Source organism: Centropristis striata, chromosome 18, assembly GCF_030273125.1.
Source record: "Centropristis striata isolate RG_2023a ecotype Rhode Island chromosome 18, C.striata_1.0, whole genome shotgun sequence".
Lineage (NCBI taxonomy): Eukaryota > Metazoa > Chordata > Actinopteri > Perciformes > Serranidae > Centropristis > Centropristis striata.
In genome coordinates, this window is record NC_081534.1 from 18880648 (window position 1) to 18905030 (window position 24383).

A 24383-nucleotide genomic window follows, 5' to 3' on the forward strand; every position below is an offset into this window, starting at 1 on the left:
ATCTTAGGAGTTAAGAATGATTCAATATTACTGTAACAATGTTTCACAACTAACAGTAGGTGTTCCTGTATTGGTAACATCAGTAATCATAAGTTGTCTCCATCTAGGTGGTGTACTGCACATGGGCTGCACTCACTCTGAGGTATATTACTGTTCCCCTCTTTTGTGGCAAGAAAATGCAAGGGACCATGCAGATGGCCTTTTAAGCTTTGCATAAACACATTTCTGATTTTACCGGTCGTGTTGCAAGACATGCAAACAACAGAAAAGCACAAAGGTTTTTTCATTCTTTGTGAGGCTTCACAGGAAAACATACAGGCAGCACAAGAAAACACTGTAAAAACGCAACTTCCTTGGGCAAAAAATCTTACTCAATGTTTTTCAATGCGATAAATGGATGATGAGTCACAAATAATTGAGAGAAATGATGTTGTGTAACAAGTAGTGCTGAACTGATGTTATATCATATATCATGTTATTAGGACAAACTGGAGGCTGGATGGGCCAGCATAACTTTAAAAATGTTCAACTTTTATGTCTCATTACTCAGTGTCAGTGTTCTGGCCACTGTTGCTTGTTCCATGATTCTTACTGGAATTGATGTCATGAGGCATAATTTCTATTGCCTTGTGCACTGTCAGCTGCACTGAATCTATTGGCAATATTCCACCAGAAAGATTTTTTGTTGGTGGGAATGCCTCTAGCATTGCCTTGTATTATTTTCCTGCTGCACTTTCTGTTTTCTATCTCCCACATTGAATTTCTACAATTTTGACTCTCTTTTATAATTTCCAACTTAAAAGTTGGGGGAATTTGTGCTTGTCGTAGACAGGTTACTATGGAAACAAACCGACCTGAACTTTTTGCACTGTCGATCAATGTGACAGGAACTCCAAGAAACTCCCCCATAGATACTAATGTTAAGTGAGAGCAAACTTTTATTTATTATTATGGATGAAATAAAAAAAGGCAGTTTTCTTAACCGCGCTTATGAACCCCCCTTTTTTTAACACTACACATAATTCACAAACTGTATGGTTCAAGGTGTCCTACAGCTCATCATGGTCTTTAATACCATACAAACAAACAAACCTCATCACAGTTAGCATGGGAGCAGAATTACTACGCACGCCCACACATGCCCACTGATCAGAAGGTCGGTGGTTTGATCCCTGACCATGGCAGCCTACACGTCGAAGTATCCTTGGGCAAGATACTGAACCCCAAATTGTTCCTGAGTTCATCAGTAGTTGAATGAATTCTCAATGGTGGCAGGTTGCACCATTTAGGGTAGCCTCTGCCACCAGTATGAATGTGTGTGTGAATGGGTGAATGAGTGCAGTCTGTGTAATGCGCTTTGATTGAGAAAAGCTCTATATAAGTGCAGCAGGTCCATTTAATTTTACCATTTACACACCATTAATCGACTCCTGTGTTACATTTTAAGATATGATGCAACCATTTACAAGGTAAAATGCAGTACAATTATGTCTGAAATAGTATCGAATTATATAAATGTCTTCACCAAACAATTTTTATCATTTCTATCATTGTACTAAAGAGCTGATTAAAAAAACACACACTTTGGGCTGTGTCATCACATCATGACACATTTCACCATCCAGACAACAATATGATTCCCCGAAGATGCGTCTTTCCACTTGTTGAGCTGCTGTCCTGTTATTTTGGAGAGGCCCACTCAGTCCGTGTGCCTAAGGTCCACCACTTTGCACTTGCCATTGTGCAAGAGTGGACCTGTCCCTTGATTTAAAAAACAAACTTACCAAAATCAAACTGAGCTAAATGGACACGAGGCTAGAAAAAAGCATACACAAGGTAGTTACTGATGCACTGTCTGCAATTTTTTGCAAGCCCTTATTTGAAGAGTTTATCAAGTGTTGTACCACTTGGGAAAACCTTAATCAACAACTGGTAGACAACCTTTATAATTAAACACTTCCAGACATAGCTGCACCCTGACAAACATTCAGGACCATGGTATACAATCCATAACATGATGAAGCCACGTTGGGTAATTATTGTGCTTTAATTGACTAAAGATTTAGCTTTATGCGGTCCCTGTAGACTGTGCCCAGGTCCTCTGGGGTTCTGTCCAGACCCGAGGACAAGGTTAGGTAGAATGTGTTTGGGGAGTTAAGTTTGCCTGAAGAACTCTACTGTCTTTCTTTGGATCTCACTTTTCCTACTCCATTTTAAAATGGAGCCTGAAGCCTCAATTTGCAAGCTTTGAGTTCAAATCTTCATTCTCATCAGTCCATCTGCGAACCACTGTGACAAGCAGGGAGGCAGATTTGTGACACTTCTGCTGGCCAAACAGGTCTGTTTGACTCTGTGTTAACAGTAGATAGACCAGTAGATGATGTTAAAAAGGATGTAAGATCCAGGAAAGATGACCCGGGAGTACTTGTCAATAGCATGTGTGTCGATCCAGACATTGCTGTAGGGGCTGGAGCCAACATGGCCAGTGACCTGGTCGTTCTCCATCGCCAGCTGCACCAGCATCCTCTCCTGTTTCATCCCGTTCTCTTCTGGCATGCCGTAGTTGCCTGTTGTATTGGGGTCCATCTCACTGTAACTTGCTGACATCATGCCAGGATGGGCTATACCACAGGTACATGGCAGCTGCAAGTACACAAAAAGTTATCTTTGTCTCCCCCAACACCTCAATACACAGAAAACTTGTTAGCAATGGAGTAAACTTTTAACTTCAGAAAACTACATGGAATTCAAACTGCCAATATCCAGATAACTAAAACAAGTTTTTTGGAGAAAATTTTTAATTTTAAGAATTAATAAGTAAATCACATGAATGTATGCAAGTTATGCTGCAAGAAAAAAGACAACAGTACTTAAAATTGTATAGTTTAATTTAAGAGGGGCTCAAGAATGCTATAAAAGACATTAACATAGTGATATTACATTTGTCAAATTTACTGCACATCATTTGTCTTTTAAAATTCTAAATATTATAACTCAACAGCTGTACAATTTACAAATCACTTGTATATTGGTCCAACTATAAACAAGACTTGAGTTTACTCCTAACGGCTCTAGTAGGCTGTATTATAGGTACAGTGGTGCTCTGAGTTAAAAGCTAATCAGCATGCTAACACGTGCATAGTGAAAATGCTGATGTTAACCTGGCAGTATTTACCATATACACTACAGTAGTTGAGAGTATTGAACAGGTTAAATTATATCTGGATAATAAAAAGTCAGGAAATCACCAACATCATTAGGATTCATCCTCTTGGGATCTTGAATGTATGTACAACATGTCATGGCAATGCAAGCAGTAGCACTAAATATTTCAGCCTGGACAAAAGTGGTGGACTTACTGACAAAACCAACCAACCACCCAATATCAACCAATATAGATGGTGCTTTAAAACAATGATTATTGTAAATGTACATTTACCACTTGCCATCTATGAACATGGGGATGAGTGACTGGTACTAACCCTCTCTCGGAGTGTCCTCTCTTTGCGTTCTTGTAGAGTAGACAGGTAGTTGACAGCAGCGTATTCAAGCACAGACAAGAACACAAAGACAAAACTGACCCAGAGGTAAATATCCACAGCTTTGATGTACGACACTCTGGGCATGGAGGCGTTGACTCCAGTGATGATGGTGGACATGGTGAGCACCGTAGTTATGCCTGAAGCAGGACAACAAGTTCAAAGCAGGTAACTTATTTGCTAAAATACAATTGTGATGTCAGGTGAAACTTAATGAATAAGACCTCAGCCCCAGAAACTCATTATTGAGTCGCTCCAAGCCACATTTGATTGGATATAATAACCACCCTTCGTCAATCATTCATTTATTATCCTTAACCGATTATCCAAACTCGGGTCGCGGGTGGCTGGAGCCGATCCCAGCTGACATTGATATCAGTCTGGAGGGGGTTGCAAAACCCAATTAAAGGCTCTGGTTAATAATCCGTCTTATGCTACCTATACATCAAAAGACTTTGAAAATATTTGGAAAAGACTCCTGGAAAACTATCAGCTCACACCTGCTCACATCTAAAGACAAGTGTTTAGAGTTTTTAGTCACAGCCTAGTCTCAGACTGAGATTTTAGACAGACAGAATCTTGCAGGGGAACTATTTACAAGACTACAACTAGATTATTTTAGCAATTTTTTCCCCATCATACTCAAAACTTACAAACTGGAGGAGAAGCAGCTTTTGGCTCCAGCTGCTGTAGTGTGTGCAGTGGTTTGTGTTGAAAAAAAAAAATAACAAAAAGAAGAGGAGAAGACGCCACAAAATGCCCCCTCACAAAGCTGAAAAGGGTTTCTGACATGAAAAGTTGACTACTTTACAGTGAAAATAGATATAAGGAAGAATAAAGGAAAGACAAATTTAGAAATGAATGCATGACATACATTTATGTCTTATTTAATTACAATCTGTTTAATTGAATAATTATATGTATCGGCTCTATCAACTTTCATTTAGTTAATTATACATTAATCATTGATTTTTTATTATTTATTTATGTATTGGCTACATTTATTTATACATTTTAACTGTGTCTCCTTACTGTTGTCTTTACTAAGAAACAGCGCTCCCAAAAATCCCACGTGTGGCCGTAAATATATGACATCACTATATTTGTATTTAGGACTGAGCTTACTAGCATTATTATGTTACTTTTTCCTGTCGAAGTGGTTTTACTGCCGTCAAGACTAGGAAAAGACTGATATAAAACAGTGCAGATTACAACCTTAAACTTAACGATGGAGATGATGGGTGCGCGCTGTGACTTCAGTAAAGTTAAGTTTGGCTATAGTTAATAGTTTGGGTATAGTTAATTCTATTGTTTTACAATCTGAATCAACCACAGCCTGTAGGGTGGCCTCTGATTGGTCTTACCATTTCCTGACCTTCGCATCTCTGGGGGCATGTGCCATCATTGAGGCATCTGTCCCATCCTGTGTTCAACTGTTTTTTTTGGGTTGTTGTTTTTTTAGGATTTTGATACATATACACTAGTTGTATTTTCCATTTGTGTATTTATGACAAAAGTAAAAAAGTAAAATAAATTATTGACAATTGTAAGGATGCCTCCCGGACGCCTTCAGTTAGAGGTGTTCCGCACATGTCCACCTGTTAGGAGGCCCCGGGGAAGACCCAGAACACACTGGAGGGACTATATCTCTCACATGGCAAGGAGAGGGAGGTCTGGAGTACTTTGCTTAGCCTGCTGCCCCCACGACCCGACTGGCAGATGAAAATGGATGGATGGATGGACAATTGTCAAATTATTTATTTTAATTCAAAATGATAACTCTACCATAATGATAATAACATTGCACATGAAATGGGTTTTGGAGAATTTTGCGAGTGATTATTAAATTCACACATCTTTTTTATTAGGTTTCAACACAACTTGTGCACACAAATTGAAAAATACATTTAATTTGGAATAAATTATTTCATTTCATTTCAGTCATATAATAATAATAATAATAATAATAATAATAATAATAATATGTGTCAGCTCAACAGCTAGAACTAGGAACAAAGCCAGCAATCACCCACCTATCCACAGCAACAATTAGCTAACAATGACTAAGCACGCTCACCTAGTGGCACTCTAGCTGGGACGGCCCTGCGGTCAATCCAGAAGGACACCCAGGACAGCATGACCATCAGAGTAGCAGGGAAGTAGGTCTGCAGCAGGAAAAAGAAGACGTGACGCCGCAGAGTGAAGTTGATGTACAAACGGTTATACCAGCCTGGAAAAGAGATTTTGTTAGAAGTCACATAGGCCGAAGGTGCGGTAGGTCTAAATTGAAAGACAGCTTTGCACTTTCAGTACCTGTGCTGCTGTAGAATGCCAGTTTGGTGGTGGTGTGGAACTCCTGGATGAGGAACTGGGAGAGAGAAATTCTCTCATCTGTATTTAATGACTTGTTCCCTTCCTTCCAGTACAGCATCAGGTCATCATCTGTATACGCATCTGGAAAGACAAAAAGCACACACTACAACTGTAATACCTGCAGCACAAATTTTATTGTACCTCATATGAAATATGCTATTAAGACTGTACAATGCCGTAAGAACATCCTCCACAGTCTCACAGTATTTTATGACAATTTACCATGATTTAAGCATATTCACATAGTAACAGAGAACAAAATATTTTACTGCTTCTGTAGCTGCAACAACACTTTCGACAGATATCACAGGAATGATCAGAATACAACTGTTGGAAATGGTAACTATAGAGGAGAGGAAAAGCCACATCAGGCTTGATTACATCAGTCACTTACAGCTCTCTATCTCCAAAGAGCATGTCTGTGTATCAAGAGGAAAGCGACTCAGGTCCATGCTACACATGGCTGTGACTGTCACCCTGCAATGACAAAACAAAGCTGTAGTGATATGATGAAAATGTTTTACCATATATATAAATATTTTAGTTAGGTCATATTTACTTTGTTAAAAAAATAGTTCCATAGTTCAAATCATTGTCACATTTCTGGTCAACATTACTGCCACCCTTGATTTTCTTTTGTAAAACATGAACAATATTTTCAGAAATAAATGGAAAACTACAAAGTTTACCGACCTTCCCTAATATTTGGTTGCACAATTTTGGTAATAATGATTGTTTCTTGTAGCCATCTAAATCAGGCTTCTGATAGTTTCAAATGTTTTTAGGATTCCTTTTCCCAATGGCAGACTTCATCAGACAAAACTATTCATTGATTGTTTGTCCAGATTGAGGGTCTCTTATTATCTCGATGACTTTATTGGCATTGCAAAGTCCAAGGAATGGTCCAAGGAATGTTCCACACTGTCCAGTTGATCTTATACTAAACTGATTTGGGGTTTGATATCAACTGGAAGAAAGCTGCAATTGCTCGGGATCATGGACCCCAACTGCCACCTCATCAACTCACTGTTGGACAGATTGAGATACAGCTGTCAGTCATTCTGTTAGCCCCAGGCCGCCACTTGGTGCTGTTGTATGCAGCAATGATTTAAATGTTGGTGACACCGCCCAACATTTCACAGCCCATCAACTCTGATGCTAAGGAAGGGGGGCATAGACCCTTCATCTCTGCTGCTCCATCACAGGTGATTTTAGTCAAGGGGATACGGGGTTAACATAGTCAGAAGTAAGCAGTCTACATGGAAGGCATGGGTAAGGAATTGGTGACTAGGGGGGGCATCCTGGACAGTTTTTGCCTAGGGCTCAGAGAAATGCGGCTCTAACTGTGGTCAGTTAGGGACAGTCAGTGAGACTGGCTTGTTATGCCGCAATAGGGCATTCATTGTGCTCCACCCACTGTACCCATACAGTCCAGTACAAGGAAACCTTTGTTAGATACAACAAAGGTATCTCTAGTTCTTTTAGCACAGGAGGAGCCCTGATATGTACTGTGGTTTAGCATGTATTCAAGTGCTCTATGATCGAGGTTGAAGGAGAATATAAGTCATAGAGTCCAGGAGAGGGCTCTTCCTGTGCTAATAAAACTAGGTTTACAATATCGTAACCTTCGTTATATGGAAACGTAAATATGGAATGGTAAATGTTTGGATGGACGGCCTTTTAAGATAGAAAGGTCATGGACATACATGATTGGAGGGTGTATCAAACACAAGACTATAAAACGATTTCCGTGTTCTTTCTATTTAACGGTTCTCGATTAAATAGTAAGCTAGCAACAGCAACATGCTAACTCCAATAGAGACGTAACACCTAAAAGGGCCAAAAGTCAATGCAATATTGCAGAGATGTCGTGTCAAGGTTACCAGAGAGAGCTTTCCCTCATGCTATAATCCTGCAGCAAAAACAAACCCGAAGTTGACTTTGAGAATGTACTTGCAGTAAAGAGGCTAAGCAATAAAAAGACCTTCCAGTTCTTGTTGAACCTGCGATGCAGTCTATGTCATGGGATGCATGTCATGGCACTGATGCCGTTTATCATCAGCCACCAGCTACTGCATTATGCTGTTGAATACTGCGCAGTCCTTTTGGGGAGGTTAAGCAGAGTCAGATGTGAGAAAGTGACACATTACTATCATCGAATACAAATGTCTTGTGATAAATACTGTAAATAGTGGTCAAAGGCTTTTCATCATAGGCCCACAGTGCATGTCTAACCTTTAGCAGACCATTACCCCTTCATATTCACAGACAAATACTGAGTTGATCAGAGGTTTCAGTGGAGATTTGGTTTCCAGCACAAAGATGATAAATGAAAATACATAATCCAGCTCATAGGACGAGAGGAGGCTACACGGTCAGCAGGCAAGGCCTACAAACTGTCATCCTCATTCGCCAATCTGCCTTAGCCTGGAAAATCTCCAACCAGCACCAACCCCACACAGATTAACCCAGGCCATGTGATGAGTATACTTATATCTAGCGTTTACCCTTAATGACTCCCACATTCTCACATTTGGACACACCCAAAGCACTATGCCCCAGCTATCAATCACATATCACTCAATGTCCCTCAGTGCTATCATTTATATTTTTCAGATCAACTAGTAAATGAAGAGGAACATATATTTGTGGATGTTGATGTCATCATTGGAAATTTGTATGTGCCAGTCCATCGGAAAGGCAGTACTATGCTAGTCACAACAGGACGCAGATGGCCAGCTGTTAATCTCTGCCATGCTCTGTAATGTGGATTACAAAACCAACCATCTTGGCTCTGAGCCTCAATGAAATAACATGGTCTTGCTTAGCAGTATTAGTGGTCGTAATTGGCAGAACGTTATCCCTTTAAATACACATCTTGCACTGTGACAGCTGGTCCCACTTTGTCTTGGCAGGACAGCCAATGGCAATTACATCCCTGAACACCCACTAACATCATAACCTGGCCCACTTAAAAAGTATGACATGTACCGTTTGTATTTAGTACAAAATAAAACAGTGGAATATATTAAAATGCTAAAATGTTTGGTGTGTCATAGTAGAAAATGCACAGGTATATGTAATAACAAGAACAATGGCTATTTTCCATTCAAGTGTCCCAGTAAACCATGTGAGCATGACCAGCATAAACAATACCAGGACACTGAAACTGAAGCAGCTAAAAGGGATACCTGCTGTGACATGTTTGAATGCATTCACTGAAAATGAATAAAGTAAGAATATAAATCTCCATTTATCTGTGTTAATTGAATCACATGTTATTACCTGTAATTAATATTTAAAATGACACAGAGCCTCTCTCTGAAATAGTTTGATTGATTGATTTTATTTGACCATTCTTGATATAAAAATATGAAACAGCAACCTGTGCCATACGTTATATAAATAAATAAAAATAGTCATGGACGACACAATAAAGCCCTAAGGCTTATTTCCATTGTGGTCCCTATAAGGCAGGAGACAGGGGCAAGTAGCAGCAAATCATACATAAATCAAACAAGTATCATTCATAACTCAATGGGGCTTAATGCTTATTAATGAAATAATCATTTATCCTGAATAACTGTCAGACATGGAGAAGATAGAGTATGAGAACATACCGTGTTAATGAAGCAGTATGTCAGATGTAATATTTAGATATGTGTGAAGTCCTGAATATATTTCCAATGAGTCTTTTCCTGAATAACACTATGCCCTCTTTGCATTGGCTCTGTGCACAGCCTTTTCCCATTTTCCAATCTTTTTTAGATAACAATTCATCTTGTAGTTAAAATTAATTTACTTCCCGAACCAGAGCCAAACAAAAAGTTGTGGTCTATATCAAATAAAGAGTTATTTTGGCCCGAACTCATTGCAGATATATAACACTTTATTTAAGGTTTCCCTCATTTACAATTTACAAACAGTACAGAAATACAAACTAAATTTCCTCTTGGGAAATTCTGAAAGGGCCACGGGGGCTACTGCTGGTGTGTGTACACTATGATGATTCTTCAGAGATTTCAAACAATTAATACTAGTAATGTTATGATACTATATAATATACAAGGAGCACACCTCAAAATGTGTGTGTGTGCGTGTGTGTGTGTGTGTGTGTGTGTGTGTGTGCAAAGCATGTGTATCTGGAAGAGTGTGTGTGTGTATCTGTAACTGTAATCACATAAAGTTACATGTGTGTGTGTGTGTGTGTGTGTGTCTGGTTGTCTCTTTCTGTGAGAGATGGATGAAAGGATCAAAGGCGTTGGGGTCGACCAATCAGAGCAGAGCAATCAACGGAAATTAACAGCTGTGGAATCTTCCACCACATTGACAGCAGCCAGAGGTGGACAGACTGGAGTTTCTGGCCTCGAACAGAAAGCATTTTTGGCAAAACCATAATACCTATCATTGATCCGACTTCACTTTGAGCATCCTGAGTTCATTGTGGAAACCCTGCACACTGACATCTGCAAGAGTATTCTCCACAGGAACACCCCCAACAATGGCTGTCTAGGCCAATTCCCCGTTTTAATTAGGATACAAAAACGAGCAATCAAATTCTACAAACACCTGAAAACAAGTGACCCCAGCTCCTACCATCACAAAGCTCTCCATTACCAGGAGGAGAACACAGAGGAGTCCCCTCAGCCAGCTGGTCCTGAGGCTCAGCTCCTCTCAGGACAGCCCTGACACAATACGGACAAACCAAATCATAAAGAAAGAAAAAGAACATTATGTTGACTATTGGACATCTACCACAAAAACACAAAAAACTCAAATACTACTCAGCTCTGAATAGATAATACACAGTGTCAAACTATCTGAGCACTGTGACTGATGGGAAAGTGAGACAGACCTTGACTAGGTCCAGACACAGTGATCACAGCCTGGCCGCAGAGACCGGCTGCCACAGACAGACCGACTGTGGCAGCTCTGTCCACAGAGAGAGCTAGAGACACAGCAGCATTTCTTACTACACTGTAGTACAGACCAAGACCAAAGAACAAAGTTCTTTACAAATATGAAATGTAAAGTCCCAGACTTTGCTTCCCTCTCTGAGCAGACTAAAATGCAGCATATGCTTGGTGAACATAGTATCAGCGCCACAGAAGCAGCAAGATTTGTGAGCGTGAGTCACAGCCTGAGAGAAAACCAGCACAACACAAAGAACATACACACTCCTCTACTACACAATATTACAATATTAATATCTTTATTTACTAGATTTACTTAATTGTATATTTGTCATTGATTTGTCTCACAGACTATTTCATTTTGTCCATGTATATATATTTTATGAAATGTATCCACCTTGTTTAATAGATTATACGTACACATACGTACACACATTCACTTATGTATATGCACATTCACTCCTCTACTACATAATATTGCATCTGACACATTGATATATTGTTGTTGAGAGAGAGATAGAGAGCGAGAGCGAGAGAGAGAGATGGAGAGACCTGATATGCAGAGAATTACCCCCAGTCTGGAAGGAACAGAATGGAATGGTGTCTGTTTTTTATGTGTTATTTTATATCCACTACAGAGGCTATTAAATATCACTCACAGCTTGTTTGGTGTTCACTTTCTGCAGAAGTAGCAGCTCCATATCAGAACAACTTCAGATTTTCATTTGGCATTTTTGGCTTAAAACTTTCCTTTTCAGTTTCTCTGTGTGCACACAGCCTTACAGTCTCATGCCATTTTATGTGGCAATTGCAGAGGTGACAATTCTCTGTGGGTTTATCACTATGAGCGACTCCTTTCATACTACACACAATCATTTAATGTATTGTTTATATAAAATATTGAACTTTAAATATATGCTGCTGTTGACTGTTGGGACCACAGGTATGCCCCAGATGGATTTCGCCCATTTGTGCACCTTGGACTGATTTTAATGGAAACAGAAACAGCATTTTTCATATTTAGGCCTATTAAAATGGCTTCTGAATCCTTTTGTTCTCCAACAAGGGAGACAGTTTTCAAACTTAGTTCCCCACGATACCTTGTTTTTTATTGCATCCAGGTGTTATAATCTCATTGATCAAAAAGACATCTGACACAGCAGGGGGGTCCCACAAGTAATAAAATGTCTGGGACTCTTCTTCTCACTCACTTTCTCCTTCTCCTCCCTGGAGCCCAGAGGACAGGGCCTACAGCCACATGGCTTACCCGCTCTCTTTCTGGATCAGGGACAATGACTGATCTCTCCCCTCCATTGCATGTGGTGTACTTGAATGTAGCCACATGAGAAACCTGCATTAATATTTTGATTAGTTAACTCAAAATTAACTACAGCAGCAGTCAGCCCAAAGCCCAGCACACAAGGTCTCAGATAACTTTGCTGAGAAAACAACAACAACCACAGCAAAGAACTGCTGGGCCCCACCAGCAACCTACTCTTCTGCATTCACAGACTTTGTAATGTACTGGGTATAGGTTAACACAGCAACAAGCAAAAGGCTAAGCACAAGATTTGAACTTGAACACCTCGATGCATTTTCTTTTTTACAATACAACATCTTTTCTACCTCAGCCAAGCACGAACATTTGGGGGTTTAATAGGTCTTGTAAAATGTATGTTATTTCCACTCCAGTTTTATGAGCAAATTAAAAAAGGGGATAACAGGTGGATGGAAATGCACTTACTCATTGCTATTGCCTGGTGTCCCCCAAGAAATAGTTGCAGTAGGAAAAGTTCCATGTCACTCTTTGAAAGAAAGCAAATAAGTGTATTTCCCAAAATGATGAACTATTCCCTTAAATTGTTCCTGATTTAACAGCCGTGTTCAGTTGTTTCATACATGTTGACTGTGGGTCACTTTTCACAGAAGGAAATTACCGTAGGCTGTAGAGGACCTTGCCATCTGGATAAACTCGCAGCATGACGTTGTCAGTGGTCGTGTCATGGGTGAAGGACCTCTTTGAGTGGACAAAAAACATGTCAGGTACCCAGATTTTTTTCACCAGACGGCCATCAAAGGTCATGCTCAAGTTGGTGTTGCTTCTGAAGGAAAGACGCTCATCTTTCCAGTAGTGCCTCAGATACAGCGTCATAGTAAAGTCCTTAAACAAGAAGATACTTATCTGTTACATTATTATCTCAACTAACAACACAATACATTATCTCACTTACAGTTTGTTCCAGACATACCATATCGACCTCTGAAATAGCATCCAAACTTTCAACCTGAACATCCACTCCAACGGGGACTGCAGGCCCTAAAGGAATATGCAGCAGTTTACAAATATGCATCAAGCTGTAGTTTACAATAGTGTTGATGTTAGTGGTATGTTAAAATGGATGGTGAATAGTTAAGAGTTCAGATGTTGCCCAGGTGCCTCATTCGAATCCCTCTGGATTATCTGTGTTTGTTTGGAGGTTGTGACTCCTTTTTATGCCAATCCTTTTGCTTCAAACAATGACTTTTGCTCTCTTTCATCCAAATCCCCACCAAAGCAGCAGGGAGCACTCTAATCCTAATTGACATGATAGTGCGTGCAGGTTTTTTTAAATTCATCTTTTAACTTTTTTTAAACAGGGCTTCAAATTCTCTACATTGTCAAATTGAAAAAAAGCAAAAATCACAAATCATTATTTGAATTCTCCTGATGAATTGACAAAGACCTGGGGCTATAAGTGTTAACTATTTCCTTATTCAACACAAAAGTCTAACCTCTGTCATGACTTGACTTATGGAATTACATCATTGCATTAAAAAAAAAGACTAACAGCACCTTTAGTCCTGAAAGGAAAACTAATGCAGAAGTACCTTTAAGCCTGCATTCTTTGTATTGTTCATCAGGCCGCAACTCCACTGGTTGCAAGAGGAAGTCTAATTGCATAAAAATCAGAAGAAACTCTACTCGACTCTACTCACTTGATTTATTACCTCAGTACACATTTTCCTAATGAGCTTATGGGCGTGATCATTAGTTTTAAGTGTTCTTCAATACAACATGATATTCATTGTGTAAATCCTGGTCATATTTAGAGTAAAATACACAATAAAGCAGGGTACGGTGTCAAATTGAGATGGAAGCATAGCAATCTATACTGTTTTTTGGATGTTGTCCATATATTCATCTCACAAATATGACCCTTTCAGTTCATTAAAGTTAACTGTTAACAATTTGGTCACCTAAAAATAGTATACATATTATAAAGTCAGGTTTTTTGTGAGCCAAAATTAGCAATTAGCTAAGTAAATATCACAGTAATTTAAAATTATGGAATTCCAGATGCACCTTGGTAACCAAGCAAGCTAGCAGTAGCCTTAGCTGGTAACCCTCTCATCCAAACATGCTCACTTTGCCCACACCCAGGCTGGAAATTCTCTGCCTACCTGCATGACGAGTGATTCATATTATTCCATTTAGTTTGGTAAAATGAACTAATTACCTCCAAATCCTGGTCGCAATGTAAAGTCATGGTCATCTATCCTCAGCAGCTGCTCCGACTTTGTACTCCAGGTTTTAGTTAGATCTGGATTCCTCCTTATCATGGGGCTGAGGAAAGTTTTTGGAATACAACATTTTGAGAGTTAATTTCTTCATTTGAAGTTTTGGGTCACAATAAAACACAAGCTATTCATTCATGTTATTAAAAGGGAGAGAGAGACATGCATTTGATAAATCACAATTTAGTCTAATGCACATGTTCTTGAAAACATATAGACCTACACATGTTAAATACTAATGTACTAATACACTAAAAAGTGTATTAATGCAGAGTTAACAGTCTGTTGTTCATAATTTCCTCTCATAATGTATTCTCGCCTTTCATATTAGATTCAATGTTATAGCCTAAGGATATATTGAACAAACTGTAAACTGCAGAAACTTTTTAACTTGACAGAGGTAACAGAACTAAACTTCTGAAATAATCAAAATTTCAAGCACAGATTTGGGCTGGACACACAAGGCAGAGGCAGGCAGAAAGTTCAATGTCTTTTAATGAAATCCAAGGTCAAAACCATATTTGAACAATCCCAGGCTAACTCAAGGGTCAATATAAAGGGAAACAATCTGACATGGGTATAAACTCACTAGGACCAAATGCTGGAACGCTGTCACAAAGGATCAAGACGACCTGGCACAGCAAGAAGGGAGCTCACGGGTTAAACACACAGAAGGTAGGGCGACAACGAGACACAGGTGCAACATGTCAGGGCGGAGACAATAATCACACAGACAGAGACTTGACAGGACGTGGGGAGTGACACAGAGGACCTTTTAATATAAAACAGGAAACAGAAAACTGACACTGAGGCGCTGACTAAACATGAACAAATCGATAACTTAACAAACAGACATGACAAAGCTACCGGACCCTTACACAATGAAGTTACTCTGCTTTCTAAGTAGGTGTAAAAAGTGGCCCCTGAGTGTCATTTTCCTGTGTGTTTGAACCTTTGGATGGCTGCTTGCAGATATATTTACTAATACATCTCCCAAGCCTTCTTCAAATTCTATTTAGCAACTATTTAAAATTTACTGATGATAAGCTTTTTTATGTTTTATACATCTGACAGTGTCCCGGTACTCGGTTTTGTGAGTTTGTTGACATCGTATTGAGTTTATGCAGCATAGTCGAATAATCTTTTGAATTTCCTAATTCTGAGGGATAAAAATGGATTATATTGGGCTTACTAAAATACTTGGAAGCAGCCCATCCTCCGCAGTAGATACTGCAAACAATAGTATGATTAAAATCTTGACCATGTGCCTCTAACTCCACGTTCCTTTAATCTCCACTATAAGATCCTGCTTCCGCCCCAGTTATCTTCCTAATTGGACTAAATAAATAATAATAATAATAAAAAAAATGTATGGGCCATACCTGCCAATCTTGCGTCCAAATGCTTCTGCTAGAGGCATTTCTCTTTTTGATCTGAAAAGGGTAAAAACATTTTTTTATGCAAGCTTTATGCAACTCTTAATGGCACTGCCGCTATTATTGAAAGAAATCTTTAACTTCAAGTAACATGAGGAAAAACAGAGTCAAGATTTTGAAAGTCTGATACCCAAGGTATACATCTGTTCTAGTAGATGAAGGCGAGATAGATATACATGCTTTAAATGAGCCTCAGGAAACAAGATCATTTGGATTCTCTCCCCTCATGTCTACGGGATATTAGATAACATAACTAACACCATGTTTTGATTTTTTATATGCACTGGGAGAATCTCATAAAATGCTAAGTTATCATGCCCCTCCACTAAGCTACCTCAGCCAGTTACATTAGCAAGTCTCTTTAAACACTGAGCAATTTCTCACTAAACTACCAAACTGGACTCATCATTGATGGCTGAATGTACTATTGAAATATTTATTTTGACTGTATCACCTCAAGACACCCACAAAATTACTACACAAAATTAAAATGTATTCATTGTAGTATTCTTGGCTGACTAAAGATCTTGTCTACCCTGCATCTTTGCTGTGATAGTTCACAATGTTGGGCGGCTGTGGCTCAGTTGGTAGAGTGGGTTGCCCCCTTGAGCAAGATACTGAACCCCAAATTGCTCCCGATGCTGCATTCATCGGTGTGTGAATGAATTCCCAATGGTGGCAGGTGGCACCATTTAGGGTAGCCTCTGCCACCAGTATGAATGTGTGTGTGAAAGGGTGAATGAGCGCAGTCTGTAGTGTAAAGCGCTTTGAGTGGTTGCAATGCGATTAGAAAAGCGATATATAAGTGCAGGTCCATTTACCATTTACATCCACTGTAGGATGTTGTGAATCATTAAGTATATTACTGTAAAAGATGAACTCCTTTGAACCAGGAGGCTACACCACTCTTTTTCTTAGTTACTGTAATACCGCTTTTACCTTTAGTCATCAGCCTAGATGGAGTGAAACTGAGAAATGATTAAGCGTGTGATTGAGGATTGACCACGGACAGGTCAACCAGCTGATGAGCACCATCTGGTTAACAGTTAAAACCATCTGGTGGTCTTTGAAAACAAAGTTGACTTGAGGCTACTGAGTAATTTAATGGACTGAATATAACATACTGAATTTAACATACCAAGAAGTCAAGAAGTGTGGATTGTAGCAATCTCCTACACGGCAGTGTGATTTATTGGCTGTCATTCAAATGCCAATCAGGACAAAAGTGAACATACATACTGCAAACAATACATAAAACTTATATTAGTTTTTGGAAACCATGATTAAAAACATCTAGATATTGCAGTCTCTCAGTAGTTCAAACTTCAAACTTCTTTAATATTATCCTTAACCATGCCATCTGAACTCTCAGTTTGAATGTTGGAGTGCCCCAGGGCTTTTCTCACTTAAATGTTTAAATATAGATGTTGGAAAATGTCAAAAAGTGGCATGCAGATTCTGGTTTGTATCTAATATAAACCATCAAACAAAAATAAAATTGAAAATTACATTCCACTGCAAAATACAGTTAGAAGGTGAGAAGCTACAAATAGTTTCAGTTTCACATATCTTGGTGACATCTTAAACTCGACCCTCCTCCAAATAAAATAAATAAATAAGGAAGTTAATTTAACCTTAACAATTTAACTAACCTGAAGCTGCTAAAATGTATGTCCATGCCAAAATTGTCTTGCTGATACAAATATATAGCCTGTACAATCTGTATATAAAGAAACTCTCTAGGGTCTGGATCATAAATCTAAAAGCTACTTCCTAGACATGATCTCCTATTCAATTTCACATTGCTTTTTAATGTGTAAGAGACAGTTGGTGTGTTGTGCTTATTCTGTCGATGGGATTTTGTGTAATCCACTGGATTGGTTAAACCCATTCACCACACACACACACACACACACACACACACACACACACACACACACACACACACACACACACACACACACACACACACACACAAATAAGCCATTGTGAAAAACAAACAACACACAAAGAGCCTGTTAGCTAATACAATAGGTTGGGCTAGATAGCTACACCAAACTAAGTTCGCTAACTTACTAGAAAGACAAAGAGGCCAATGGACAGACAGATTAACAATTTAAACACTTGCAAAGAGAGATTGTAAGAAAGGCTATAATTATAAAGCTTAAGGATGGCTTCTGACTATAGTCACTATCTTCATGTATTTTTATTTTGCTATGCTTTAATTGCCTGTGTTTTTGTATTAATTCTGCATTGTACATGTCCTACTTTACGTGATGCTTTCCTTTCCCTCTATGCTTTTTCTACAATTTTAGAATGTTGTTTTTTAGTGGCTAATTTGGGCAAGGGACAACTGTTGAAAACTAGTCTCTTGGCTTACTGGCAATTTTTTACAACGACAAATTGAGTCAGTCTTTCTAGGATTGACTGGCGTCTTATTCAGAGCTCATGTCATCTGAGCTTTCGTCATCATTAATTTTCTCCAGTTCTGCTTTTAAATGATCAGATTCCTGAATGGCACAAAAACAAAGTGTTCATCATCTGTCCCTGAAATGTTCATCACCGTTTCCTGCATGGGGCCATGTGTTAATTGGAGCATGGATTGATATTAAGGGAAATCTACACTGCTAATTTCCACCTCAAGACTTACAGTTGTAGTAAGATTTCAGTGTTGCAAATGAAAGCAGTAACAATGCAGGGACAGGCATGTAAAAGGTTCGTCCGCCTGTTTGCAAACATCCTTTTTTCAAGACTGGCTGGAAAAAGGGACCTCCTCTCAGTTAGCACAGAGGGGGAATTAACAGGCAGCTGTCTGGAACAATTAGAGATGCTGTAGAGTATGATAAAATACCCAGAATTTTACGTAACCGTGCCATAAGGTCACACGACTTGATTGTTATGTAAAATGAAAAATCTCTCTATTGCCATAGTATGTGTGAAATGTGACTGTAGTATGTGTGTGAATAGAAAAAAATAACTGAAGGTACCTAAAAATGTTATCACAATTTGTGACTCTGACTCATTTGAGTAAGTTATACATTTTACTTAATTTCTGAATGGTGGGGTCGACATTCATGTTTTTGTTGTTCAATGAAAGAATTGATTGTTCAATAAAATAATTCAAACTTGTTAAAGTTCTTAGTATTACTTGCATGGATGTCTGCTTATGACAAAACAAAATGTTTATATTTATGTTTGGATATGATACAGTTTGTTTAAATTACCCCAGAAAATTCAGATAAATTCCCATGGAAGTTTACAATGTGGAATATTTCCAAAATTCCCCAATTTAACTTCCCATGGAAATCCAAACACAGGAAGTCAGGATGGATAATTTTCACCCTTTAATATGAATGTAATAACATGCACCACAACAAAACAAGGCCATAGGCCTGCAGGAAAATATGGAAGAACACACTTTAACAGTACAGTGGAAATTACATTACTCACTGTTCTACTAATGCTCAGGAAACAAATGTTCACATATCAAAAAAGAAACCTTTGGTTGGACAAATGACCCTGCAGAGACAGAAATGTCCTGCTAGCACATTTAACACTGTCACAGTAACATCATTACCTTCACTGTCTAACTGCTGGTCTGTTTATCACCTCCAGATCAACTAGAGAACAACTGACCACGCTGGCACAGGTCACAGCAAATCAACACCAACACTAACAGGACTGACCAACATGTGATTATGACAAGGAACTAGAACTGTGGCTCAGTTGGTAGAGTTGGTTGGCCCCCAACCGAAGGGTTGGTGGTTCGATCCCTGCAGCCTACATGTCGAAGTATCCTTGAGCAAGATACTGAACCCCAGATTGCTCCAGATGCTGTGTTCATCTGTGTGTGAATGAATGAATTCCCAATGGTGGCAGGTGGCACCGTTTACGGTAGCCTCTGCCACCAGTATGAATGTGTGTGTGAAAGGGGGAATGTGCACAGTTTGTAGTGTAAAGCGCTTTGAGTGGTCGCAAAGCGACAAGCAAGCTACACATGCTGTGTTCAAAGTTAGCAAGCTACCAAAATAAAGTTTTGCTGCCTCTCTCGCCCTAAAGGCCACCTCCATCATGATAAATTATGATAAATAAAGTGCTGCAGTACTAAACATTTCACTTAGTTTAGCGCATCCACATGAAGGAATTTTTGTCTGTTTTTCTTGAAATTTCTCCATGCCTCCTTTGTGTTTCTTCTACATTTATATTTTTTGTCAGTCCTGTGACTGATTGATTTATTGATTGACAGCCTATAGGCCAAAGGATCATCTTTATGTTTTTTAAGTCACTCAGCCCCAAAGACCTGCTGGGCCACTGGGCATTTGCCTGGTATACCAGTTGGCCAGTCCAGCCATGGTCTTACCAGACCAAGTGAGACTGTAGCAGCAAACCCCTGAATTGGAACTGAACAAGGACATAGGCGCGTTGCCAAAAAATTAACAAATTTAGCTTCTCATTTGTAGAAAGAAGAAATTGTTGTTTTCTCTTAAATTTGACATAGCCATTAGTTAGATGTACATTTATGGCCCATAACCAGCCTTGAAATTGTTTATTGGTGCTTAAGACAACATGCAAATGAGCATCAGTGCCATTTTGTGCTTAGTACAGTTTTACTGGTGGATATTGATTCATAAACTATTTTTTTTCCCAAATTGCTGCTGGTACACAGCACTGTGCATCAGAGGATTTTATCTGTGGCATTACCGTACAGAACAGCAAGGTTAAAGGTTGAGTCACTGTTGTGGTGCATTATCCAGGCAGAAGTGAAGTCTATAACCCATCAACTAAGCTTCTCAAATCTAAAACTGTATCTTTTGACAGATGCACAGCAGAAGGACAGTATAATATGTTTTACATTTATGCTTTACTAAAAATGACATTTAATTGCTGGCCTTCCTTCTGCCTGGATGACCTTTTCCAAAGCCACAACAATAGCAATAATTCAGAAAGCACATTAACACAATCAGATTACTGGTTACATAATCAGACTAAGTGATTTTTCAAACAAGCCACACGTCACCTTTTTGTTGCTGGCAACTGAAAACAGAGCGTTGATTACCAAGCATGTCGGAGGAGTCTGTCCTGCCCTAATATAACCCCAGTTAAGAAAATACACCAACACACAGTAAGCAGGTCAAGTGTCACTTAACTCAAGACTGGGTCATTGAAGCTGCCGGTGTATCTCACATGTCAAAAACTTCTATTTAAATGCTCAGATATGTTGCGACGTAAACAACAGCAGCATCCCAGAAATAATCATTTGCGATCCATGTTTATTCATGTTGGAAACTATTTAATAATAGAAAAGTATTGGAATATTTGGGGAAGAAAAGAAGTCTAAACTAGTCCTGTAGTGAGGCCTTCAAAATCTAGTTTTGATACCTTTAATATAATAATATATTACATATATGCAGTAATATGTACACATACAATAATATTGCACACTAAAAACAACAATACATAACAATATTGTGTTTTATTTATGTATATAATAATGCTTAAATAAAACTACAGAATAAAAGTTCTAATAATTCTACACAAAACCAAACAATTTGGCTTTTGAACACAAACAATTCAATCAATCAATCAATCAATCAATCAATCAATCAATCAATCAATCAATCAATCAATCAATCAATCAATCAATCAATCAATCAAAATCTTAATTGATGTCTCGCAAAGCAGCAGTTGAACAGTGCAAAATGAGAAAAAAATTCCCAAGGAATATGACATTCCACACATAAAACTTGAAAAAAAATCCAGTTTGTGATAAAATCAATAGGAATAGTAATGTAGAAAAAAATGCAAGTAAAAAACAATACGTGCAAAATGATGCAAAACAAGCAGCAGAATCAGGTGGCGAACAGCGTGTGGAAAGAAGCTGTTTAGCAGTCTGGTTGTCCAGGGCTTTGATCCTGTGGTGTGCCAGATGACAGGAGATCCAGGTGTGTGTGAAATAGGCTCAGTGTGTCCTTTGCAGTGTGTTTTTTTCTGTCAGCAGCTCTGGAACAGTTCTTGTACAGAGGGCAGGGAGGTGCCGATGATCCGTTTTATTCCCCTCACTAACTTCTGCAGAGCCTTCCCGTCTGAGCAGCTGGAGTTCGAGCACCAAATGTTAATGCAGTAGGTGAGCACAGACTCCAGCATGTCCCTGTAGAGAGTCCTTAGGATGTTGGTGGGGAGAGAGGCCTCAGTAAGTGCAGTTGCTGATGAGCTCATTTGATAATCCCAGTGGTGTTCATGGAGCAGGTGAGACTGTCTGTGATCTGCACTCCAAGGAACTAAATATTCTTCACTCTGTCCACCGTGGCGTGAGGGGTGGGTGTTTGGGCTGTGACCTCCTGAAGTCAATAATCATCTCCTTAGTTTCAAGTTGTTGTTGCTGCACCAGTCAACTCAGTGTTTCACTATCTGGCAATCTCTGTAGAATGTTTGGGGGCGAGCGATGAGGGAAGGCCGGCAGTGATTTGAGGTTTAACCAGGTATTCAAAGCACTTCATTACTTTGGGAGCCAAGGCGAAGGGATGTTAATCATTCAGAAAGGCCACAACTAATTTATTTACTATTCGGATTATTATGGAAGTTTTGAGGGGTTTTGTGGGGACAATGGCTTGACTTATGCTACCTATACATCAGAAGACTTTGAAAAGATTTGGAAAAGACTCCTGGAAAACTATCAGCTCACACCTGCTCACATCTAAAGACAGGTGTTTAGAGTTTTTAGTCTGAACCTAGTCTGAGACTAAGATTTTAGACAGGCTGTGAATATTGCAGGGTAACTATTTACAAAACTACAACTAGATTCTTTTAGCATTTTGTCCTACCATGAAATTTTTCCCCATCATGCTCTTAGTAAAAACTTTCAACATGGAGGAGAAGCAGCTTTTGGCTCCAGCTGCTCTAGTGTGTGCAGTGGTTTGTGTTGATAAAAACAACAATAAAAAGAAGAATAGATGCCACAAATTGCCCCCTCGCCACAAAAGCTGAAAAAGCGTTTCTGTTTACTATTTTACAGTAATTATATTTATCAGCTCTATCAACTTTCATTTAGTTAATCATACATTAATAATCGATTATTTATTACTTATTTATGTATACATTTATTTTTACATTTTAACTGGGTCTTCTTTCTGTTCTCAAAAAATCACGCTTGTGGCCGTAAATATATGACATCACTATATTTTTATTTAGGACTGTGTCTAAGGTCAGGACTGGCTGGTCAGATGGTGAGCAGGGGCAGGGGTTAGCTGCGTCAAAACGTGCAACGAAATTGTTCGTCTGGAAGAGAGGAGCCAGTGTCAGTTACCTGCTGCCTTGCCTCGTACCCTGTTTGGATTCCAAATCGTCCTGGGGTCTCCTGTGTCACAGAAGTGTCCCTGAATTTTCTCTGCATCAGCATGTTTAGCTGCCTTGATCCCAGTGCAGTCCTGCTAGATCGAAGAGCAGCTGTGTCCCTGGATCTGTAGGCTGCATCTTAGTCCCTCAGCAGAGAATGCACCTCTGCTGTCCTCCATGGCTTTTCATATTCACATGCAGTGAAGGTTTAATGACTGAATGAAGATTTTTCACTAAACAATCTTAACTCAAGGTTCACTACAGATTTTAACTGAATCTTTGTCAAGATTTTTTCCAAGGTCCACAACAACCATTCATGCCCAAACGAAAACGTGTAGGGATTTCAGGTTGTAAAAGGACTTTGATGCAGGTGCTCAAATTAGCAGTGAAATGATTAAGGATATGTGAAGCGTGAGTTTAAAAGCAGGCAGCAGTTGGAGCCAACAGACCTCAAACAGCATCTTGTATTGTTACCCTAGACAACAATAATAAACATACAGGAGATATGTTAGCTAAATCAAGCATTATTAGAGCAGTTCTTCTAGACTTTTAATTCCAAGGCCACTGAGCAAACTAATCAATGTTTCTGCTGAAAAGGACTGTGTGTTAAGGTAGGAAGTTGCTGAACGAGTCTTTAAGTTGACCTGGAGTTGAGAATGTTTTACCAACTAATGTTTTTAAGGTAAAAATGTAACTGTCTTATTCAATAGTTTAATCTTGTATTTTGTTCTTGTCTTTTTTCCTACAGAACTCGTTGTTTAAGACCTTTTTTAGATGAAAATGTATTTTCTCTGAGCTGCTGTACTGATCTTCCACTTGACACACATATCTTTTTTTTTTATTTCTTTTCCATGTCCTCTATAATTTACCATGCCTGCTGGAAAAAAGGTTACAAACCTATGGCAGGATCTATACGCTTTAATAAATGTGTGAAATTTAAGATTATACACACGATTTATTTACTAAAAGTTAGTTTTTTGTTTTGTTTTGTTTTGTTTTTTTAGATTTACGCGCATTTACGCACGGCACAAAAAGTCATCCAAGCCTCTCCAGAATTTCTATCAATCTGAACTGACCTTACATGTCGGGATGGCTGCGGTATTTGTCCTTTCGGACGCGTTTGACCAGACACGCCGGCCATCCAAACTAGCAGGTTGAGCAGCACCACATCCGTGTGCATGGTGTCCAGCGTCCCAGCTGTATCCAAAAGTTTCAAAACTGCAGGGTACTCCCAC

At 39.0% G+C, this 24383-nt stretch overlaps 1 protein-coding gene across 2 annotated transcripts; it reads right to left on the reverse strand.

Moving 5' to 3' along the window:
• Positions 1 to 2227: 2227 nt before the first annotated feature.
• Positions 2228 to 24383, reverse strand: LOC131991714 (gamma-aminobutyric acid receptor subunit rho-1-like). 2 transcript variants are annotated; one of them, XM_059357219.1, is made up of 10 exons: positions 24225 to 24383; positions 15763 to 15813; positions 14323 to 14429; positions 13075 to 13142; positions 12763 to 12986; positions 6307 to 6389; positions 5853 to 5993; positions 5617 to 5769; positions 3483 to 3679; positions 2228 to 2643 (listed from the first exon to the last, which is right to left on the reverse strand). In XM_059357219.1, the coding sequence occupies exons 1-10, from the start codon at positions 24326 to 24328 to the stop codon at positions 2356 to 2358; spliced, it is 1416 nt and encodes a 471-aa protein (XP_059213202.1). In that variant the 5' UTR covers positions 24329 to 24383; the 3' UTR covers positions 2228 to 2355. The 2 variants fall into 2 exon arrangements, with proteins under 2 accessions (XP_059213202.1, XP_059213201.1); XM_059357218.1 differs by lacking the exons at positions 15763 to 15813; positions 24225 to 24383 and adding an exon at positions 14970 to 15087.

Bases quoted from the DNA above. Each gene is read 5' to 3' on its own strand.
- LOC131991714 (XM_059357219.1), bottom strand. From the start codon at position 24,328: ATGCACACGGATGTGGTGCTGCTCAACCTGCTAGTTTGGATGGCCGGC. The intron at 6,390-12,762 runs GTAATTTCCTTC...TTGTCATTGCAG, and splicing joins AAGGTCCTCTACAGCCTACG to GGTGACAGTCACAGCCATGT. The intron at 2,644-3,482 runs GTTAGTACCAGT...GTGTACTTGCAG, and splicing joins AGAGGACACTCCGAGAGAGG to CTGCCATGTACCTGTGGTAT.